The sequence below is a fragment of the Lolium perenne genome, chromosome 4 (genome assembly GCF_019359855.2).
Source record: "Lolium perenne isolate Kyuss_39 chromosome 4, Kyuss_2.0, whole genome shotgun sequence".
Lineage (NCBI taxonomy): Eukaryota > Viridiplantae > Streptophyta > Magnoliopsida > Poales > Poaceae > Lolium > Lolium perenne.
The window spans coordinates 18,715,384-18,732,036 of record NC_067247.2 but is presented as its reverse complement, the minus strand read 5'-3'; the positions used below and the strand labels follow the sequence as shown (position 1 = coordinate 18,732,036).

The 16,653-nt window shown below is 45.1% G+C and overlaps 1 protein-coding gene across 1 annotated transcript; it reads left to right on the top strand.

Moving 5' to 3' along the window:
* The first annotated feature begins 4,655 nt into the window (after positions 1–4,655).
* Positions 4,656–15,660, top strand: LOC127323649 (uncharacterized). The gene is made up of 5 exons (XM_071828871.1): positions 4,656–4,721; positions 5,962–6,769; positions 7,104–7,118; positions 8,185–8,890; positions 15,609–15,660. Exons 1-5 carry the CDS (start codon positions 4,656–4,658, stop codon positions 15,658–15,660), a joined length of 1,647 nt encoding a protein of 548 aa, XP_071684972.1.
* Positions 15,661–16,653: the final 993 nt, after the last annotated feature.

The window sequence follows — 16,653 nt, the reverse complement described above, 5'->3', positions numbered from 1 at the left end:
TTGTTTTTGTTTTTGTTTGTGTTTGAATAAATTGGATTACATCATGCTTGTGTGGGAGAGAGACACGCTCCGCTGGTTCGTATGAACACATGTGTTCTTAGCTCATAGTATTCATGGCGAAGTTTCTTCTTCGTTAAATTGTTATATGGTTGGAATTGGAAAATGATACATGTAGTAATTGCTATAAATGTCTTGGGTGATGTGATACTTGGCAATTGTTGTGCTCATGATTAAGCTCTTGCATCATATGCTTTGCACCTATTAATGAAGAAATACATAGAGCATGCTAAAATTTGGTTTGCATAATTGGTCTCTCTAAGGTCTAGATAATTTCTAGTATTGAGTTTGAACAACAAGGAAGACGGTGTAAAGTCTTATAATGTTTTCAATATGTCTTTTATGTGAGTTTTGCTGTACTAGTTCATCCTTGTGTTTGTTTGAAATAAGCCTTGCTAGCCTAAACCTTGTATCGAGAGGGAATACTTCTCATGCATCCAAAATACTTGAGCCAACCACTATACCATTTGTGTCCACCATACCTACCTACTACATGATATTTTCCGCCATTCCAAAGTATATTGCCTGAGTGCTACCTTTAAAATTTCCATTCTCTACCTTTACAATATATAGCTCATGGGACAAATAGCTTAAAAACTATTGTGGTATTGAATATGTACTTATGCACTTTATCTCTTATTAAGTTGCTTGTTGTGCGATAACCATGTTTCTGGGGACGCCATCAACTATTTCTTTGTTGAATATCATGTGAGTTGCTATGCATGTTCGTCTTGTCTGAAGTAAGAGTGATTTATCATGATCAAATGGTTTGAGTATGCATATTGTTAGAGAAGAACATTGGGCCGCTAACTAAAGCCATGATCCATGGTGGAAGTTTCAGTTTGGACAACAAACCTCAATCTCTTATGAGAATATTATTTGTTGTTGAATGCTTATGCATTAAAGAGGAGTCCATTATCTGTTGTCTATGTTGTCCCGGTATGGATGTCTAAGTTGAGAATAATCAAAAGCGAGAAATCCAATGCGAGCTTTCTCCTTAGACCTTTGTACAGGCGGCATAGAGGTACCCCTTTGTGACACTTGGTTGAAACATATGCTATGCTATGATAATCCATGTAAATCCAAGCTAATTAGGACAAGGTGCGGGCACTATTAGTATACTATGTATGAGGCTTGCAACTTGTAGGATATAATTTACATAACTCATATGCTTTATTACTACCGTTGACAAAATTGTTTCTTGTTTTCAAAATAAAAGCTCTAGCACAAATATAGCAATCGATGCTTTCCTCTTTGGAGGACCATTCTTTTACTTTTATTGTTGAGTCAGTTCACCTATTTCTCTCCACCTCAAGAAGCAAACACTTGTGTGAACTGTGCATTGATTCCTACATATTTGCATATTGCACTTGTTATATTACTCTATGTTGACAATATCCATGAGATATACATGTTAAAAGTTGAAAGCCACCGCTGAAACTTAATCTTCTTTTGTGTTGCTTCAATACCTTTACTTTGAATTATTGCTTTATGAGTTAACTTTTATGCAAGACTTATTGATGCTTGTCTTGAAGTGCTATTCATGAAAAGTCTTTGCTATATGATTCACTTGTTTACCCATGTCATATACATTGTTTTGATCGCTGCATTCACTACATATGCTTTACAAATAGTATGATCAAGATTATGATGGCATGTCACTCCAGAAATTATCTGTGTTATCGTTTTACCTGCTCGGGACGAGCAGAACTAAGCTTGGGGATGCTGATACGTCTCCGACGTATCGATAATTTCTTGTGTTCCATGCCACATTATTGATGTTATCTACATGTTATATGCACACTTTATGTCATATTCGTGCATTTTCTGGAACTAACCTATTAACAAGATGCCGAAGTGCCAGTTCCTGTTTTCTGCTGTTTTTGGTTTCAGAAATCCTAGTAACGAAATATTCTCGGAATCGGACGAAATCAACGCCCAGGTTCCTATTTTTCCCGGAACCATCCAGAACACCCGAGAGCAGCCGGAGGGGAGCCCGGGGGCCCCACACCACACCCTGGCGCGGCCGGAGGGGGCCGCGCCGCCCTATGGTGTGGGCCCCGAAAGCCCTCTGCGCCGCCTCTTCGCCTATATAAAGCCTCCGTCGCGAAAACCACGATGCGTTCGACGAAACCCACGTAAACCTTCCAGAGCCGCCGCCATCGCGAAGCCAAGATCTGGGGGACAGGAGTCTCTGTTCCGGCACGGCTGCCGGAGCGGGGAAGTGCCCGGAAGGCTTCTCCATCGACACCGCTGCCATCTCCACCGCCATCTTCATCACCGCTGCTGCTCCCATGAGGAGGGAGTAGTTCTCCATCGAGGCTCGGGGCTGTACCGGTAGCTATGTGGTTCATCTCTCTCCCATGTACCTCAATACAATAATCTCATGAGCTGCTTTACATGATTGAGATTCATATGAGTTTTGTATCACAATTTATCTATGTGCTACTCTAGCAATGTTATTAAAGTAGTTTTATTCCTCCTGCACGTGTGTAAAGGTGACAGTGTGTGCACCGTGTTAGTACTTGGTTTATGCTATGATCATGATCTCTTGTAGATTGCGAAGTTAACTATTGCTATGATAATATTGATGTGATCTATTCCTCCTACATATGCATGAAGGTGATAGTGTGCATGCTATGTTAGTACTTGGTTTAATCTGTTGATCTATCTTACACTATAAGGTTACTTAAATATGAACAAATTGTGGAGCTTGTTAACTCCGGCATTGAGGGTTCGTGTAATCCTACGCAATGCGTTCATCATCCAACAAAAGTGTAGAGTATGCATTTATCTATTCTGTTATGTGATCAATGTTGAGAGTGTCCACTAGTGAAAGTCTAATCCCTAGGCCTTGTTCCTAAATACTGCTGCGTTACTACTGCTTGTTCTTGTTTCACTGTGTTACTACTGCTGCAATACTACCACCATCAACTACACGCCAGCAAGCTATTTTCTGGCACCGTTGCTACTGCTCATATATATTCATACCACCTGTATTTCACTATCTCTTCGCCGAACTAGTGCACCTATTAGGTGTGTTGGGGACACAAGAGACTTCTTGCTTTGTGGTTGCAGGGTTGCATGAGAGGGATATCTTTGACCTCTTCCTCCCTGAGTTCGATAAACCTTGGGTGATCCACTTAAGGGAAAACTTGCTGCTGTTCTACAAACCTCTGCTCTTGGAGGCCCAACACTGTCTACAGGAAAGGAGGGGGAACGTAGACATCAGTCGCCGCAATCGCAGTAGACGATTCCTTGCCCGAGATCACCCCATACCGCATTGCCCTTCCACAAGAACATCACGCTCGTTCTGAACCGGTCGGCATTCTCGCGCGCACGGGGCTTGACAATCCACGGGCATGTGGTGTCCAATTGGCAATTCCATCTGTTGTCAGGGGACGGCGGTGGCGGCGGTGACCATGTCAGGACAACGGGTTGCGTGCAACCACCGGGGATCGACCTCTCTGCCATGAGCACCAGGGAATACTTGTCTTGTCCTACCTTGAGAGGGAACGTGGTGCACATGGGCTGGCAGTCATCAGGCCGGCGGGGGAGCAGGAAGAGCGCCACGGCAGCCGAGTCATAGACGAGGTAGTACGACCGGAAGGCGGCGGAGTCGTGTCTGGCCATGAAAGAGACGCAGAGGACCATGACGTCCCCGGCGACGGTGTAGACGTCGCCGAAGAGGCGGATCCGCCTCCCGTATATCTCCGCCATCTCGTCGTCGATCTCGGACCCGACGCAGCGGTACACTTGGTCGGTGGCGCGGATGCATAGCCTGGGGTACAAGTCTGGGTCGTCGTCGGGACCCGCCCGCATGAATAGGGTCAGGCCGTTCACGATGCGGTCGCTGTTCACCCCGCATCCGTAGGCCTCCCTCCTCCGGCAGTCTACGCTCACCCAATCTTTCGGGAAATCCATGAGCTTGAGATCGTGCACGATGTCGCCCATCAGCAGGAAGGGCCGGGAAGGCTCCTCCTCCTCAGCCATGGGTCGATACGGCTCAGCGGAGGTCTCGGTCTGATGCTTGGTTTGGATGTATACAACTGCATGACCACATCCGGTCTTTTCTTTCTTCTTGCTATAGAGAAAGATTGGCCAGATCCGATCCTATGTCTACTCGGCAATCAATTCGGTACGGGTAGTCCGATTCCAAACAAAACTCGTCTCGCCACAGCATAATATGCAGGGCGCGTCTAGCGGGCGGCCGCATGCCCAATTGTCAAACCGAGCGGCCGGCCCAAAAAGGAAAGTACCTGTCGAGTTGGCTGAAAAAGGAAAGCCACCTGGTCCACCACCTGCGTGCCGGTTGGCTCTTTCTGGCACGCACCAGATCCCGAAAAAACAGGGCGGGAGATCCTCCCTCCAATCCCCGCCCAAACCTAGCTCCCTCAGATCCCAGATCCAATATAACGCCCAACGCCCAGATCTGTCGTAAAAACAGAACGAAAAACCTACTAGCTCTTCGTCAACCTGGAGCTCCCAGCTCCGTTCAGGCCGTTCGTCTGCCTCCACCAGCTCCCCATCTCCCTTCGTAACCTTCCAAGCTCCCTTCGTCAAGCTCCCAAATCCCTTCGTCAACCTCCCAGCTCTCCATGTCTACGAACCAAGAACCAGGCATCTCCAGAACAGGAAGATTTCCAGTGGGATCTTCAGATCAGGTAACAAAAACTGGACAGAAACCTTCAGAAATTATTGCCTATAGATCCTCCTATTCCTCTCCTGATAGCCTTCTTTTTTCATCAAAGAGAAGCTATGGGACATACCTGCTAGTGTCTGTGAACTTTGTTGCCTATACATGAGTAGGATTTGCTCCTGCATCTAGATTGAAGTTTCCCATGTAGATTGGAAACAACCAGGTAACTTTTGTTCTTGTTAGCCCTGCATACTATGTGCCCATGTAGCAATAGGCAAAAAACCTGGGCAGAATATGCAACTGGTACCAATTTGAAGCAAGTACTATGAGGAACTGCGAAGCTGGTAATAATTCTAGGATGAACAAGCAAAAGGAAGCAACTTTTGTTACCCATGCATGCAAAATTCCTTGCCTAGTACAAGCAACAAGTAATGTTTCACTGGCAACTTGTAAAAATAAGATGAAAATATTAGAGTAAGTAACTTTTTAGCCTATGCATGCAACTTTCATGCATAAGAGAAGCAACAAAAAAATGTTCCCCAGGCAACAAAGTAATGTAGAATGACACAAAGTAGAAGCAGGTAACTTTGTAAAACCATGCAGGCAAATTCAATGCTTAATAGAAGCAACAAGTAAATGTTTCCAGGCAACAAGTAATTTGCAGGTCTGCACTACGGCACATAGTAGAAAATAGAAGTAAGGATCCATCAACAGAAAAGGGAACACATATTCAACAGTGGTCTTGACATCTAGAAGAACTCTATGCTATGTACAAATCCACATATCTGCAAACTAGAGCGTGCACCTAGCCAAGAAAAGTGTACTATGTTCTAGGTAAAAGTAGCAATCGATGTTGAGGAAGTCATGATGTTGTCCTTTGCAATTCCTGTTGCACTTTATATCTTCTTTGTCAACGATGCCTATGTGTTTATAGAACAAGGTGTTAGTTCCAAGTCAAAAATGTAGTTGTAAGAAGTAAATATTGGAGATGCAATACATAAGTAGTAAGGCATGAACATAAAAATTAGTATTATGTTGATAGCAACAAAAAAGTACTCACTGTCATCATCATCATCTTCCCTACAAAACCCACCTGGTTTTTGCTACATGTTTGTGCATGTTAGTTGCTTTGTTTGTGGTTGTTAGTTGCTTTGTTTGTGTATGTTAGTTGCTTCCATGCCCATGTTAGTTGCATGTTTTCGATAACTATTTGCCTAAGTTATATTTTGTGTTTGTTGTAATTGCTAATGGGTCATTTGTTCTAGGTCCCTGGTACTCATGGAGTGGATTTCCTTGATCTAAATGAGGTTCCTTTTGATATTAATGGGGAACCTGGTATCTTACCTCCCAATTATTTTACACAACTGTTGGATGAGGCAATTGACGAGTCACCACAGCCACCTGTGAACAATCACGCCCCGGTTGTTACTGTAGAACCTGCTGCAACAAATACATACACAGGTCCTCTTGTTGCTACTACAGACACTACAACAATAGCACAAGATGGAAATGAGGATGAGGCTTCGTCCCAGCCAAATGACCCCCATGTTGGCATGCGCTATGATACGTTGGAGGGGGCTAAGGAGCACTACAATGCACATGCTGCAAGGAAAGGTTTCTCTGTGAAAGTAAATAGTAACAGGAGGTCTACAATCACCGGAGAGAAACAGAAACAGCAGTTTACTTGCAACAAATTCAGGAGACCAAGGAAAGATGATGGTGGGGCTGAGTTGCAAGTTGATGTTGGGCCAATTCCTGATTCTGTGTCTGAAGATGAGGCTGATATTGAAAATACAGAGCTTGCTTCCGTTGTGGCTGATCTTGCTGCTCAAGGGCGAAAAGAAAAGGCGCCCAAGAAGCGTAAAAGAGAAAATATTGTGCACACGTTTTGCAAGGCCCAGATGGTTGTGAAGTTAATTGATGGAAGATGGGAGGTTATCCACTTTGTGCCTGAGCATAACCATCCGCTTATCCACAAACCATCTCTCACAAAATATCTGAGGTCACACCAAGGCATGCCAAAGGAGGAAAAGGAATTTGTGAAGAATCTTCACAATACAAATTTGACAGCTGGTAAGTTTTTCAGTTTTGATACTGCTAATATTTGTATGTTGCATGTGTAAAAATAAATTCAGCTGGTAAGAATCATTTGGAAAAGTAAAAAAAGAATGTGACAGTAGTATTTGTAAAAGTTGCATGAAAATAATAACTAGTTGCATGTAATGGTTAATAATTTGCTGCGAATGGTCATGAAGTTGCCTGTTCTATTAATTTACTTGCAGACAGTTGATTTGGTACTAGCCTGGATAGGTTTTATGATTTCATGGATTGTTTAGGTAGTTGCCTGGTTTATTTGTCAAATTCCAGGATATGTTGTGCAAGTTGTCATTGGAGAAAATGCGTGTAGAAAATAGTTTGGAAAGTAATGCTCGAAAATGTGAGGCAAATAGTTGTGGACTATAATGCAACTAACTACCCATTCCTACTTTGTTTTCAAAAACAGGGAAAATGATGGAAATCATGTCAGAATTTTATGGTTCAGAGTTGCTTGTGCCATACACAACCAAAACAATCACCAACTACTGTGCAACTCTGACTAGAGAAGAAACAAAAGATGGGGATCTGGCTAAAGTTGTGAGCTACTTTGTAGAGCTTAAAGAAGAAAAGGATCCAGACTTTTATTTCCGGTTAAAATTGGACGACGAAGACAGGGTAGAAAACATTTTCTGGGTTGATGGAGCTGCCCGGAAGGCATATGCAGAGGCTTACCATGACTGTGTCTCCTTTGATGCAACTTACTTGACCAATAAGTACAGTATGCCTTTTGCACCATTCATTGGGATAAATAAACATGGGCAGTCCATCATGCTGGGTTGTGGATTTGTTAAGCAAGAATTGGCACAAAGCTATGATTGGTTGTTTGAGAGTTTCCTTATTGCCATGAATGGTCTTGCCCCGGACAATATTATCACAGACCAAGATGGTGCTATGGCGGTCTCGATTGGCAGATTGTTCCCATCCTCTGTTCACCGTAATTGTCGCTGGCACATAATGCAGAACGCACAGTTGAAATGTGGCCCTACACTGGGCAGGAACCCTGGTTTAGCTGAAGATTTCAATGATTGCATCGATTTCAGCTTTTCACCAGAGGAGTTTGAGGCAAAATGGGCTCTGTTTGTAGGCAAGTGGCCAGTTGTTGGTGTGCAAATTCTTACTTTACGACTCTCTATGCTAATCGTGCTAAGTGGGTACCATGCTACTTCAAGCACAGATTCTTCCCATTCCTGCAGTCCACGCAACGAAGGAGGGCTTTAATGCCATTCTCAAACGCTATACGAACCCAAAAAAGTCTATACTACACTTTGTACAACGGTATGAGAAGTTGCAGACTCATGTACTTGTGAAAGAAGGGGGTAATGATTACAGGACGAATTGTTTGGAACTTCATCCATGGTCACCATTCCCTGTTGAGGAACATGCTTTCAAAGTTTACTGCAGAGACATATATTTGAGGTTCCGGAACGAGTTTGAGCTGATTGGGAGGTACAATGTGTTACCATTTGGTTGCAACTTTTACAAGCTTGAGCCAAACAGGGGATGGTGCGCAAAATATGGTACTAGGACCTACCTGGTAACCGCTAATAAGGAAGAAGGGACGTATTACTGTGAGTGCTCCAAGATGGACAGGGATGGTATACTTTGTTGCCACATCTTAAAGATCTTCACCCACCTTGGTGTTGATGAGATACCAGATAGGTATATCCTAAAAAGGTGGACTCAAGGTGCTTTGAGTGGTTATGTGCCAGCAGCAGTTGCTGAACAGCCAGATGTTATGCCTCCAGAATCACAAGTGCAATTGCGGCACGCGAACCTTAATATGGGATTCACAAAACTTGCCCGTATTGCTAGTAGAACAGACGCAGCTACTGCCATTGTTAACAAACATTTGAGAGCTGCAGCAACAGAGATATCTCACTTGAACAAGTCGCTCAAGAAGAAGAAGCCTGTCTCAGCAGTCCCGTCCACTAGTGCACCTGATCAGCCTACGAAACCTAGGGACCCGGCAAAAACAACGACTAAAGGGAGGACTAAGGAGCACCGTACAGTTTCAGCTCTTGAGTTGCATCCAAAGAAAAAAGTTCAGTGTCACACTTGTGGTTCGTTCGAGCACAATTCTGCAACTTGCAAGCTTAGGTTTAATAGTACTGCAGAAACACAAGTCCTTTGTAGTTCTCCGCGAGCTTTATTTTTTTTTCTCTTTTAGTTGTCTACATTAGTTGTGACTTATTGAAAAATCAAAGAAAAGTCTTGCCTCCCTTATTGTAGTCTAGTGTGCAACTCTGAAATATGACAAAATTTCCTTGCTGTTATGTGTTGTGGCAACTTTTAGGTTAAAATGATGCAAAAATGCAGTACTAGTGCAAGCAAATTGTGATGACAATGAAGCAACAATGAGAACATTGATATCAGACATGTACTGGCGAGTATGAAAAACTGAATTAGGAGATGAATTATAACATGTAAGTAGAAAAAAATGATGCACTGATAACATTTATAAAAAAGTAGAAACCAAAAAAAAGGAATTGATGTCTGCATACTTGTTCTTCAAATGTTTAGAATTTGCCTCCAGTTTCCTTTGTTATCTTATGAAGTAACCCAGCGTAAGTCGCCAACTTCCTTATCTTTGGGATATCCTCGGCTTTATATTCTGGTGGCAATCTCCCTCCCCAGCCGTCCGCATTCATGAGCGTGCAAACCCCACAATCATGGCTGCAACACCATAAGACGCGACAGAAAGAAAGAATAAGTAAATAAAAAGGCAGTGAGTAAAAGACCATGGAATGTTAAACACAAAAGTGGAAAAGAAAGCATAAAAACATAGTTTATAAAACAAGTGGTATTTCTTACTTATTGGTTTGCTTTGGCACTGCTATTTCTTGCAACATGAAATCATCTATTTTGATTTTAGACTTGTTGTAGTTCTCCTCCCATAGAATGGACAGAGTAGTGCGGATCTTCTTGTAAGTTTCCCTTAGAGCTTTGTCATTGAATGTCCTCCATGAATCGAGCACTTGATACCTCTTGTCCCTCATGTTCACAGTTAACAACCAATAGTGGTTAACGAGAGGTTCATTTTTTGTCTTCTTGTTTAGTGGTTCGCAGACAGGTATCATGACCTGGTAGTTTGACATATATAATTACTGTTTGGTCAGAGCTTAAAAATAAAACAGAGCAAAAAATTTAGTAAAAAAAAAGTTATTCATGAGAAGACATGTGCTTTGTTGCATGTATTAGTTGTGAAGTTGCATGAATAGGAGCTGTAGTTGCCTATATTTGCCTTGAAGTTGCATGAAATTTAGTACAAAGTTCTATTCATTCTATCTTAACACCAGAAGTACAAACATGTTTAAAAATAAATTATTAGTTCCACATATTGATTATGAGTTTGCATGAAAATAGCTACTGTATTTGCCTTGAATTGGTTCTAAATTACACATAGTAGTAATAAGGATGTTGGATGGGTATGGTTTGAAATTACTTATTGTTTGGAAGTATTTGCTATACAAAAGAAAGAATGTTGCCTGTAAATGTTTTTGTTGGTGATAAATAATACTGGAGTCACTAAAGTAGTTGCTTCTTAAACAGTAGAGTGTTGTCTGGAATGGGATTGAAATTACTTTGTATGTAAAGAAAGTTGCTTCTGAAGTACAGAATGGCATGTTTTTAGCATGAATTGCATGGTTAGCACCAACCATGAAAAAATGCAAACAATAAAAAATTAAAAAAAAAACAGAGAAAAGAAAGGAAGTTATACCATGTCTTTCTTATCTAAACGTCTTTCATAACTGAACAGCTCCTTCATTTCATGGCGATTAAAGTCAAGGTTCTGCAACTGACGAGGCGGTTCCTCGGCAATGCCCACCATGAGGGGCTTGGGTTTTAGAGAAAGGCGACGACGGAAGTTCCGGGAGCGAGGCGGTACACGACGTACCCAGGTTCACGTCCCCGCGGTGGAGGATCGCTACGTCCTGCTAGCAATCCAGTATATGAATATATGGGTACAGGGGGCCGCCATAGGCGGAGTTGTTGGATCTAGTCTAGTTCTAATCCGCGGGTTGCGGTTTCTAGGCGTGTCGCCTCTATGATTATGTTTCTGATTGTGTCCCTCTAAGGGGTGCCCCTGCCTGGCTTTATATATCAGCCAAGTTAGGGTTTACAAGAGTCCTAGTAGGATTCATGTTGGAGTCTTCTTTCCTTGTAGTCCAAGTTGAGGCGCGTGCAGGTCCAGCTTGTTGAGTCCTCGTGTTGGTCCAGCTTCATAGTTTGCACCCGGTATGGCAATGTCGAGTACCTGAAGGGTTATGCCCACGACAGTAGCCCCCGAGTGTCTGGCCGAAGTGAAGCTTCGGGCAGGGACTAAAGTTGTCCTCGTTGAATGTCTTGATCATCTGTTGAATCTTGTGCTTGGCGTTGAGTCGAAGTTGCTTTCTATCGGGTGCGCGAAGCGCTCCCGATGGGAGTAGCCCCCGAGTCTATGGGCGGGTGCTTGCAGCCACGCATAGACTCAAGTTGTACTACTCGAAGATCTTGATTGCTGATGTCTTCAACTTTATTCTTCTTTGTTGGCGAGGTTGCCATATTTTTAGCGGGTGCGCGAAAAGCGCTCCCGATGGGAGTAGCTCCCGAGCCTGTAGATAAATATGAAATAGTTATGTATAGGGTAAAAATGCTAAGTTAAATACCGTACACGTCCTCGAGTTCCGAGAACATGATGCTGATGACTTTGATGATGTCATCGATAGAGGAGTTGATGATTTGGCCCATAGGAGCCGATGATTCAGATGATAGCCCAGAAGAGCCGATGATTGGGATGATGGCCCATAGGAGCCGATGATTGGGATGATGGCCCATAGGAGCCGATGATTCAGATGATAGCCCAGAGGAGCCGATGATTGGGATGACAGCCCAGAGGAGCCGATGATTGGGATGATGGCCCAGGAGGAGCCGATAATTCAGATGATACCCGGGAGGAGCCGATGATTTTTATCGGGTGCGCGTCCAGCGCTCCCGATGGAAGTAGCCCCCGAGTCCGGGCACTGATGCTTGCAACCATGAATAAACTCAAGTCGAAATAGGTATTTTGGCTACTTCATCCAATTGTTTGGATTGCGTAGTCGAGACCTTTTGTTCGGTAGATACATGCATATGTACTTTTACCGTGTTAATGCCGTTGGCAAATTTTGAAGGAGCAAATCTTAATTGACCGTTAGATGTATGTATACTAGTTGGTCAGCAAATCATTATGAGTGATCAGCTCGTGTTGCAGGTTTTGCTAAACCTGTTGTATGCGCAACTTTGCTTTCAACCGATTGTAAGTCTTGACCGTGGGTCGTTTTCGTACGTGTTTCATGATCCTTGCTATCTGCGGCACTCTTTGAGGCATCTATAGCAAAAGAAAAGAGAAAGGTCCCCATTGCTTCATGATCCTTGCTATTTGCGGCACTCTTTGAGGCATCTATAGCAAGGGACAAGAGCAAGGTCTTCGTTGATTTTGCATCATAGCACTCGTAATTTCAGAGGCTTTTTTATTATCCTTGCTATCTGCAGCACTCTTTGAGGCATCTATAGCAAAGGACAAGAGAAAGGTCCTCGAAATAATCTTCAGGGGACCGTGAGCATAGTCAAATCTTCAAGGGACTGTGAGCACAGTCAAATCTTCAAGGGAACGTGAGCACAGTCGAATCTTCAGAGGGACCGTGAGCACAGTCGAATCTTCAAGGGACTGTGAGCACAGTCGAATCTTCAGAGGGACCGTGAGCACAGTCGAATCTTCAAGGGACCGTGAGCACAGTCGGATCTTCAAGGGACTGTGAGCACAGTCAAATCTTCAAGGGACCGTGAGCCCCGAGGTTCGTTGTAATATACGAACAAGGTTCCCGAATTACTGCAATTCTTCAAAACTTGAGTCTTCATATCTTATCGGGTTCCAGCGAACCGGCGCTCCCGATGGGAGTAATAGTCTTCATATCTTCTCGGGTTCCAGCGAACCGGCGCTCCCGATGGGAGTAATAGTCTTCATATCTTCTCGGGTTCCAGCGAACCGGCGCTCCCGATGGGAGTAATAGTCTTCATGCGACGGGCGCAGCTAAAGTAATTGCGCCATCCAAGATAATCGGTGCGGCGGGCGCAGCTGAAGTAATTGCTCCTTCCGAGATAATCCACGCGGGCGCCAGGCAAACATGGTCGATGAAGAGGACGCAGTCGATGTAGCGGACCCGCGTCAGGTGAGCACCCGAATATATCGGGTCCGTAATGTCGGGTCCGCGGTAGGCGAGCCCCCGAGTAAGAAGAGTGCGCGATGGCGGGCACGGTCGTCCGAGCAGAGCAGTCGATGGGGCGAGCACCCGAATATATCGGGTCCGCGATGTCGGGTCCATGGGCGGCGAACTCCCGAGTAATTCCAGCGCTCCAGAGGTAATGATGTAATGGCGCCTCCCCAATTATCGGATGTGGCGAAAGGAAGAGGTTCTTGCAGGCGCAGCCGAAATAGTTGCACGGCCAAAGATAGTCCGTGCGGCGGCGCAGCCAAAATAATTGCGCCATCCGAGGTAATTCATGCGGCGCGCGCAGCCGAAATAGTCGCGCCGTCTAAGATAATTCATGCGGCGCGCGCAGCCGAAATAGTTGCGCGGCCAGAAGTAGTCGATGAAGAGAACGGGTGAGCACCCGAATATATCGGGCCCGTAACGTCGGGTCCGCATCAGGCGAGCTCCCGAGAAGTTGAATCCGTACTATTGGGTCCAAGACAGGTAAGCCCCGAGTGCAACCAGTGCGCAATGGCGGGGCGCAGTCTGACCTGGCAGAGCAGTCGAAGATTATTCCCGATATGCAGGGTCGCGACGTAGGGCAAGGTAGATGCATCGACGTATCCTTTCGAGTTGTCCACGCAGGAGGCTGATAATTGTACTTTTACCCGATCGCTTTCCTTCTTCTCCTTTCTTGGTCGATAAGTTGATCAGCCGCGGAAGTTTCCGTACGCACGCAGGGCATGTATGTCCCAGCTGATACAATCTTTGTTTTCTTCAAACGAACGCGTTCGCTGGTGCCGTTTAGGCATGTTTTCCTGTTGAAGATTTCTTGGGACTCCTCGTCCGCTTTTCAGGCCTGGGACGTACTCTAGTTTTTTTTTTATTTCACCCGATCCCTGACTGCTTGAGTTCTATTCAGATGCGATCACGTTTCATGCTCGGATCATCGGGACTTGATCCACTTTGTGGCTGGGTTGAACTTGATGGATTTGCACACTACGTAATTTTCTGCCCTCTTTTTTTCCTGATAGGTCTCTGGCTTGTGTGTGCTTCTGTGTACCGCGGCGGGTGAGCATCCGAAATAGTTGATGTAGCCACGTGGCGCCTGGTTGATGTGGCCGATGAAGAGGACGCAGCTGATATGGCTGATCCGCGGCGGGTGAGCATCCGAATATATTGGGTCCGTAATGTCGGGTCAACGGCAGGCGAGCCCCTGAGTACGGCAAGTGCGCGACAGCGGGCGCGGTCGTTCGAGCAGATGACGTATCCAATCCTCGAGAGGCGAGCTCCTCCAATTGCTGGGTTGAAATATTATTCCAAATTGTCGGTGCAGGCCGACGACTCGCCGGTATACTGTTGATTCTTCGTCTTTGCAGGAGATGGCTTGTACATGTTTCCACGCATATAGCACTCGATTGATTCTGGCATAATTCTGTTTTTGCGTTTTGCAAGCAGCTCTCGATGGGACATAGTATCCCAGCAAACCTTTGTATGAAACAGAGCCTGAGTACGAAATCTGGATGTATCCCGTATCCGGCCGGCAACCCATGCAGTATCGCTCAATGGAGACGTGCTGCAGTTGGCAGGAAATCAGCGGCCGCGTACGTGAACTATCTGCTATGCACTTCTTTTTGGTTTTCCTATACGTGGTCTCGATCATTGATGGCCCTCCGACGTACAATACTTCTGATCCCAGTCGATTTAACCGATCTAGGTGAGGTGGTCTGATTAACTTCGGCAGCCGCCGTAATTGATGAGGAGCCGATAGATCCGATAGATCCAATCAGTAGTCTCTCAGGTAACCTGTATAGAGTCTCGACCGGTAGCGACATAGAGCGCAACGATTTCGCCGACTCAGCGAAGATCCTTGTGGTGATGACGAGCCTGCAACACGCTGACGCGTATGATCCGATCAGTAACGATCTTTGTCGTCGATGTTTGATGATGATGAATCCCGCCCGGATGACAAAATCCAATCGCCGCGTTTCCCACAGACGGCGCCAATTGACGAGGCGGTTCCTCGGCAATGCCCACCATGAGGGGCTTGGGTTCTAGAGAAAGGCGACGACGGAAGTTCCGGGAGCGAGGCGGTACACGACGTACCCAGGTTCACGTCCCCGCGGTGGAGGATCGCTACATCCTGCTAGCAATCCAGTATATGAATATATGGGTACAGGGGGCCGCCATAGGCGGAGTTGTTGGATCTAGTCTAGTTCTAATCCGCGGGTTGCGGTTTCTAGGCGTGTCGCCTCTATGATTATGTTTCTGATTGTGTCCCTCTAAGGGGTGCCCCTGCCTGGCTTTATATCTCAGCCAAGTTAGGGTTTACAAGAGTCCTAGTAGGATTCATGTTGGAGTCTTCTTTCCTTGTAGTCCAAATTGAGGCGCGTGCAGGTCCAGCTTGTTGAGTCCTCGTGTTGGTCCAGCTTCATAGTTTGCACCCGGTATGGCAATGTCGAGTACCTGAAGGGTTATGCCCACGACAGCAACCAAGTCTTTGCAAACGAAACAAAAAAAACAAAAAATAGTAATCAACATTTTCATGTCCAACACAAAGAAAGTTTCTCATACTGTACATGACTTGTACTTACTCCTATCCTCAGTGGCATGATGACCTTGTTAGATGATGGTGTCATGTTCTTTGTGATTGCCTGAATTCCCACTTCCATAACTGCACTATGTAGCCAACCACCTGGCTTCATTGAGTTTGCGAGTTCCTTGGCCGTAATATGGTATCCACCAAAGTCCACGATATGAAGGCTGTAAGAAATTGAAGGGAGAAAGACAACCCCAAATTAGATAAGTTGCAATAAAAAAGTGTTTGCAACTAAGCATGCATCATTGATTCATGGAAGAAAACTAGTGCATGTTGTAGGTAGGAGAAACCTTTTGTCATCTGAATTCTGTTGCCTAGTGCTTCTTCCTGCATACTGGATTATCATAGCATACAGTTTGTTCACTTCAGCTGAGCACTGGAACTGTTTGGTGCTATCAACATTGACAAATGGAGATTTTTTGCACGGTGGAAGCTTGATTATCCTCCTCTGGAATTGATGAGGAACTGTTGAGCTTCCTGTACCACCCGATATTGATTCAGTTGCAACATTCTCTGCTTCTTTCATAGGTGTTTGAAAGCTGTTTGGAGATATTGAATTCTGTTCAGTTCTTTGTTGCTCGTGCACAGGTCTGCGTGCTTGCTCGGCAGCAATACAAACCCTCTCAATCTATGCGGGATCAATTCCTTCCAAAGCATCATACTCTTCATCTGCGGATGCACATGTTGCAGCATTTTGATTTTCAGTCAAATCGAATTCCGGGCCAAGATTGAATGTTGGCGCGTTGCAATACCCTTCCAGAAGCTCACTTCCAGACCTGGTCTTCGGGAGTTTCATCTTATAATTGCTTTGTTCCTTCCACTTTGTTTCAGCAGATTTGCTGCGCTGCATATGCTGGGGCATGTCCGGTGACGCGATGCTCTTGTTGATCAAACTGTATACCTCATCCTGCGACAAAGACCCTCGAGGAGCTGTGTGTGGAGATGGCGGTGGGCATGTTTGACGTGTAGGAGGACTAAACTGCACCCTATTGCTGGGCACAACTGGCACCTGTAGGGCTGGAGTTGCATGTTCCAAAGGGCTTGTTGCTGCA

Excerpts from the sequence above, each read along its gene's own strand:
- LOC127323649 (XM_071828871.1), top strand. The coding sequence starts at position 4,656 with ATGTCTACGAACCAAGAACCAGGCATCTCCAGAACAGGAAGATTTCCA. Across the intron at positions 4,722-5,961 it reads CAGTGGGATCTTCAGATCAG|GTCCCTGGTACTCATGGAGT; the intron begins GTAACAAAAACT and ends CATTTGTTCTAG. Across the intron at positions 8,891-15,608 it reads TCTGCAACTTGCAAGCTTAG|TGGCATGATGACCTTGTTAG; the intron begins GTTTAATAGTAC and ends TCCTATCCTCAG.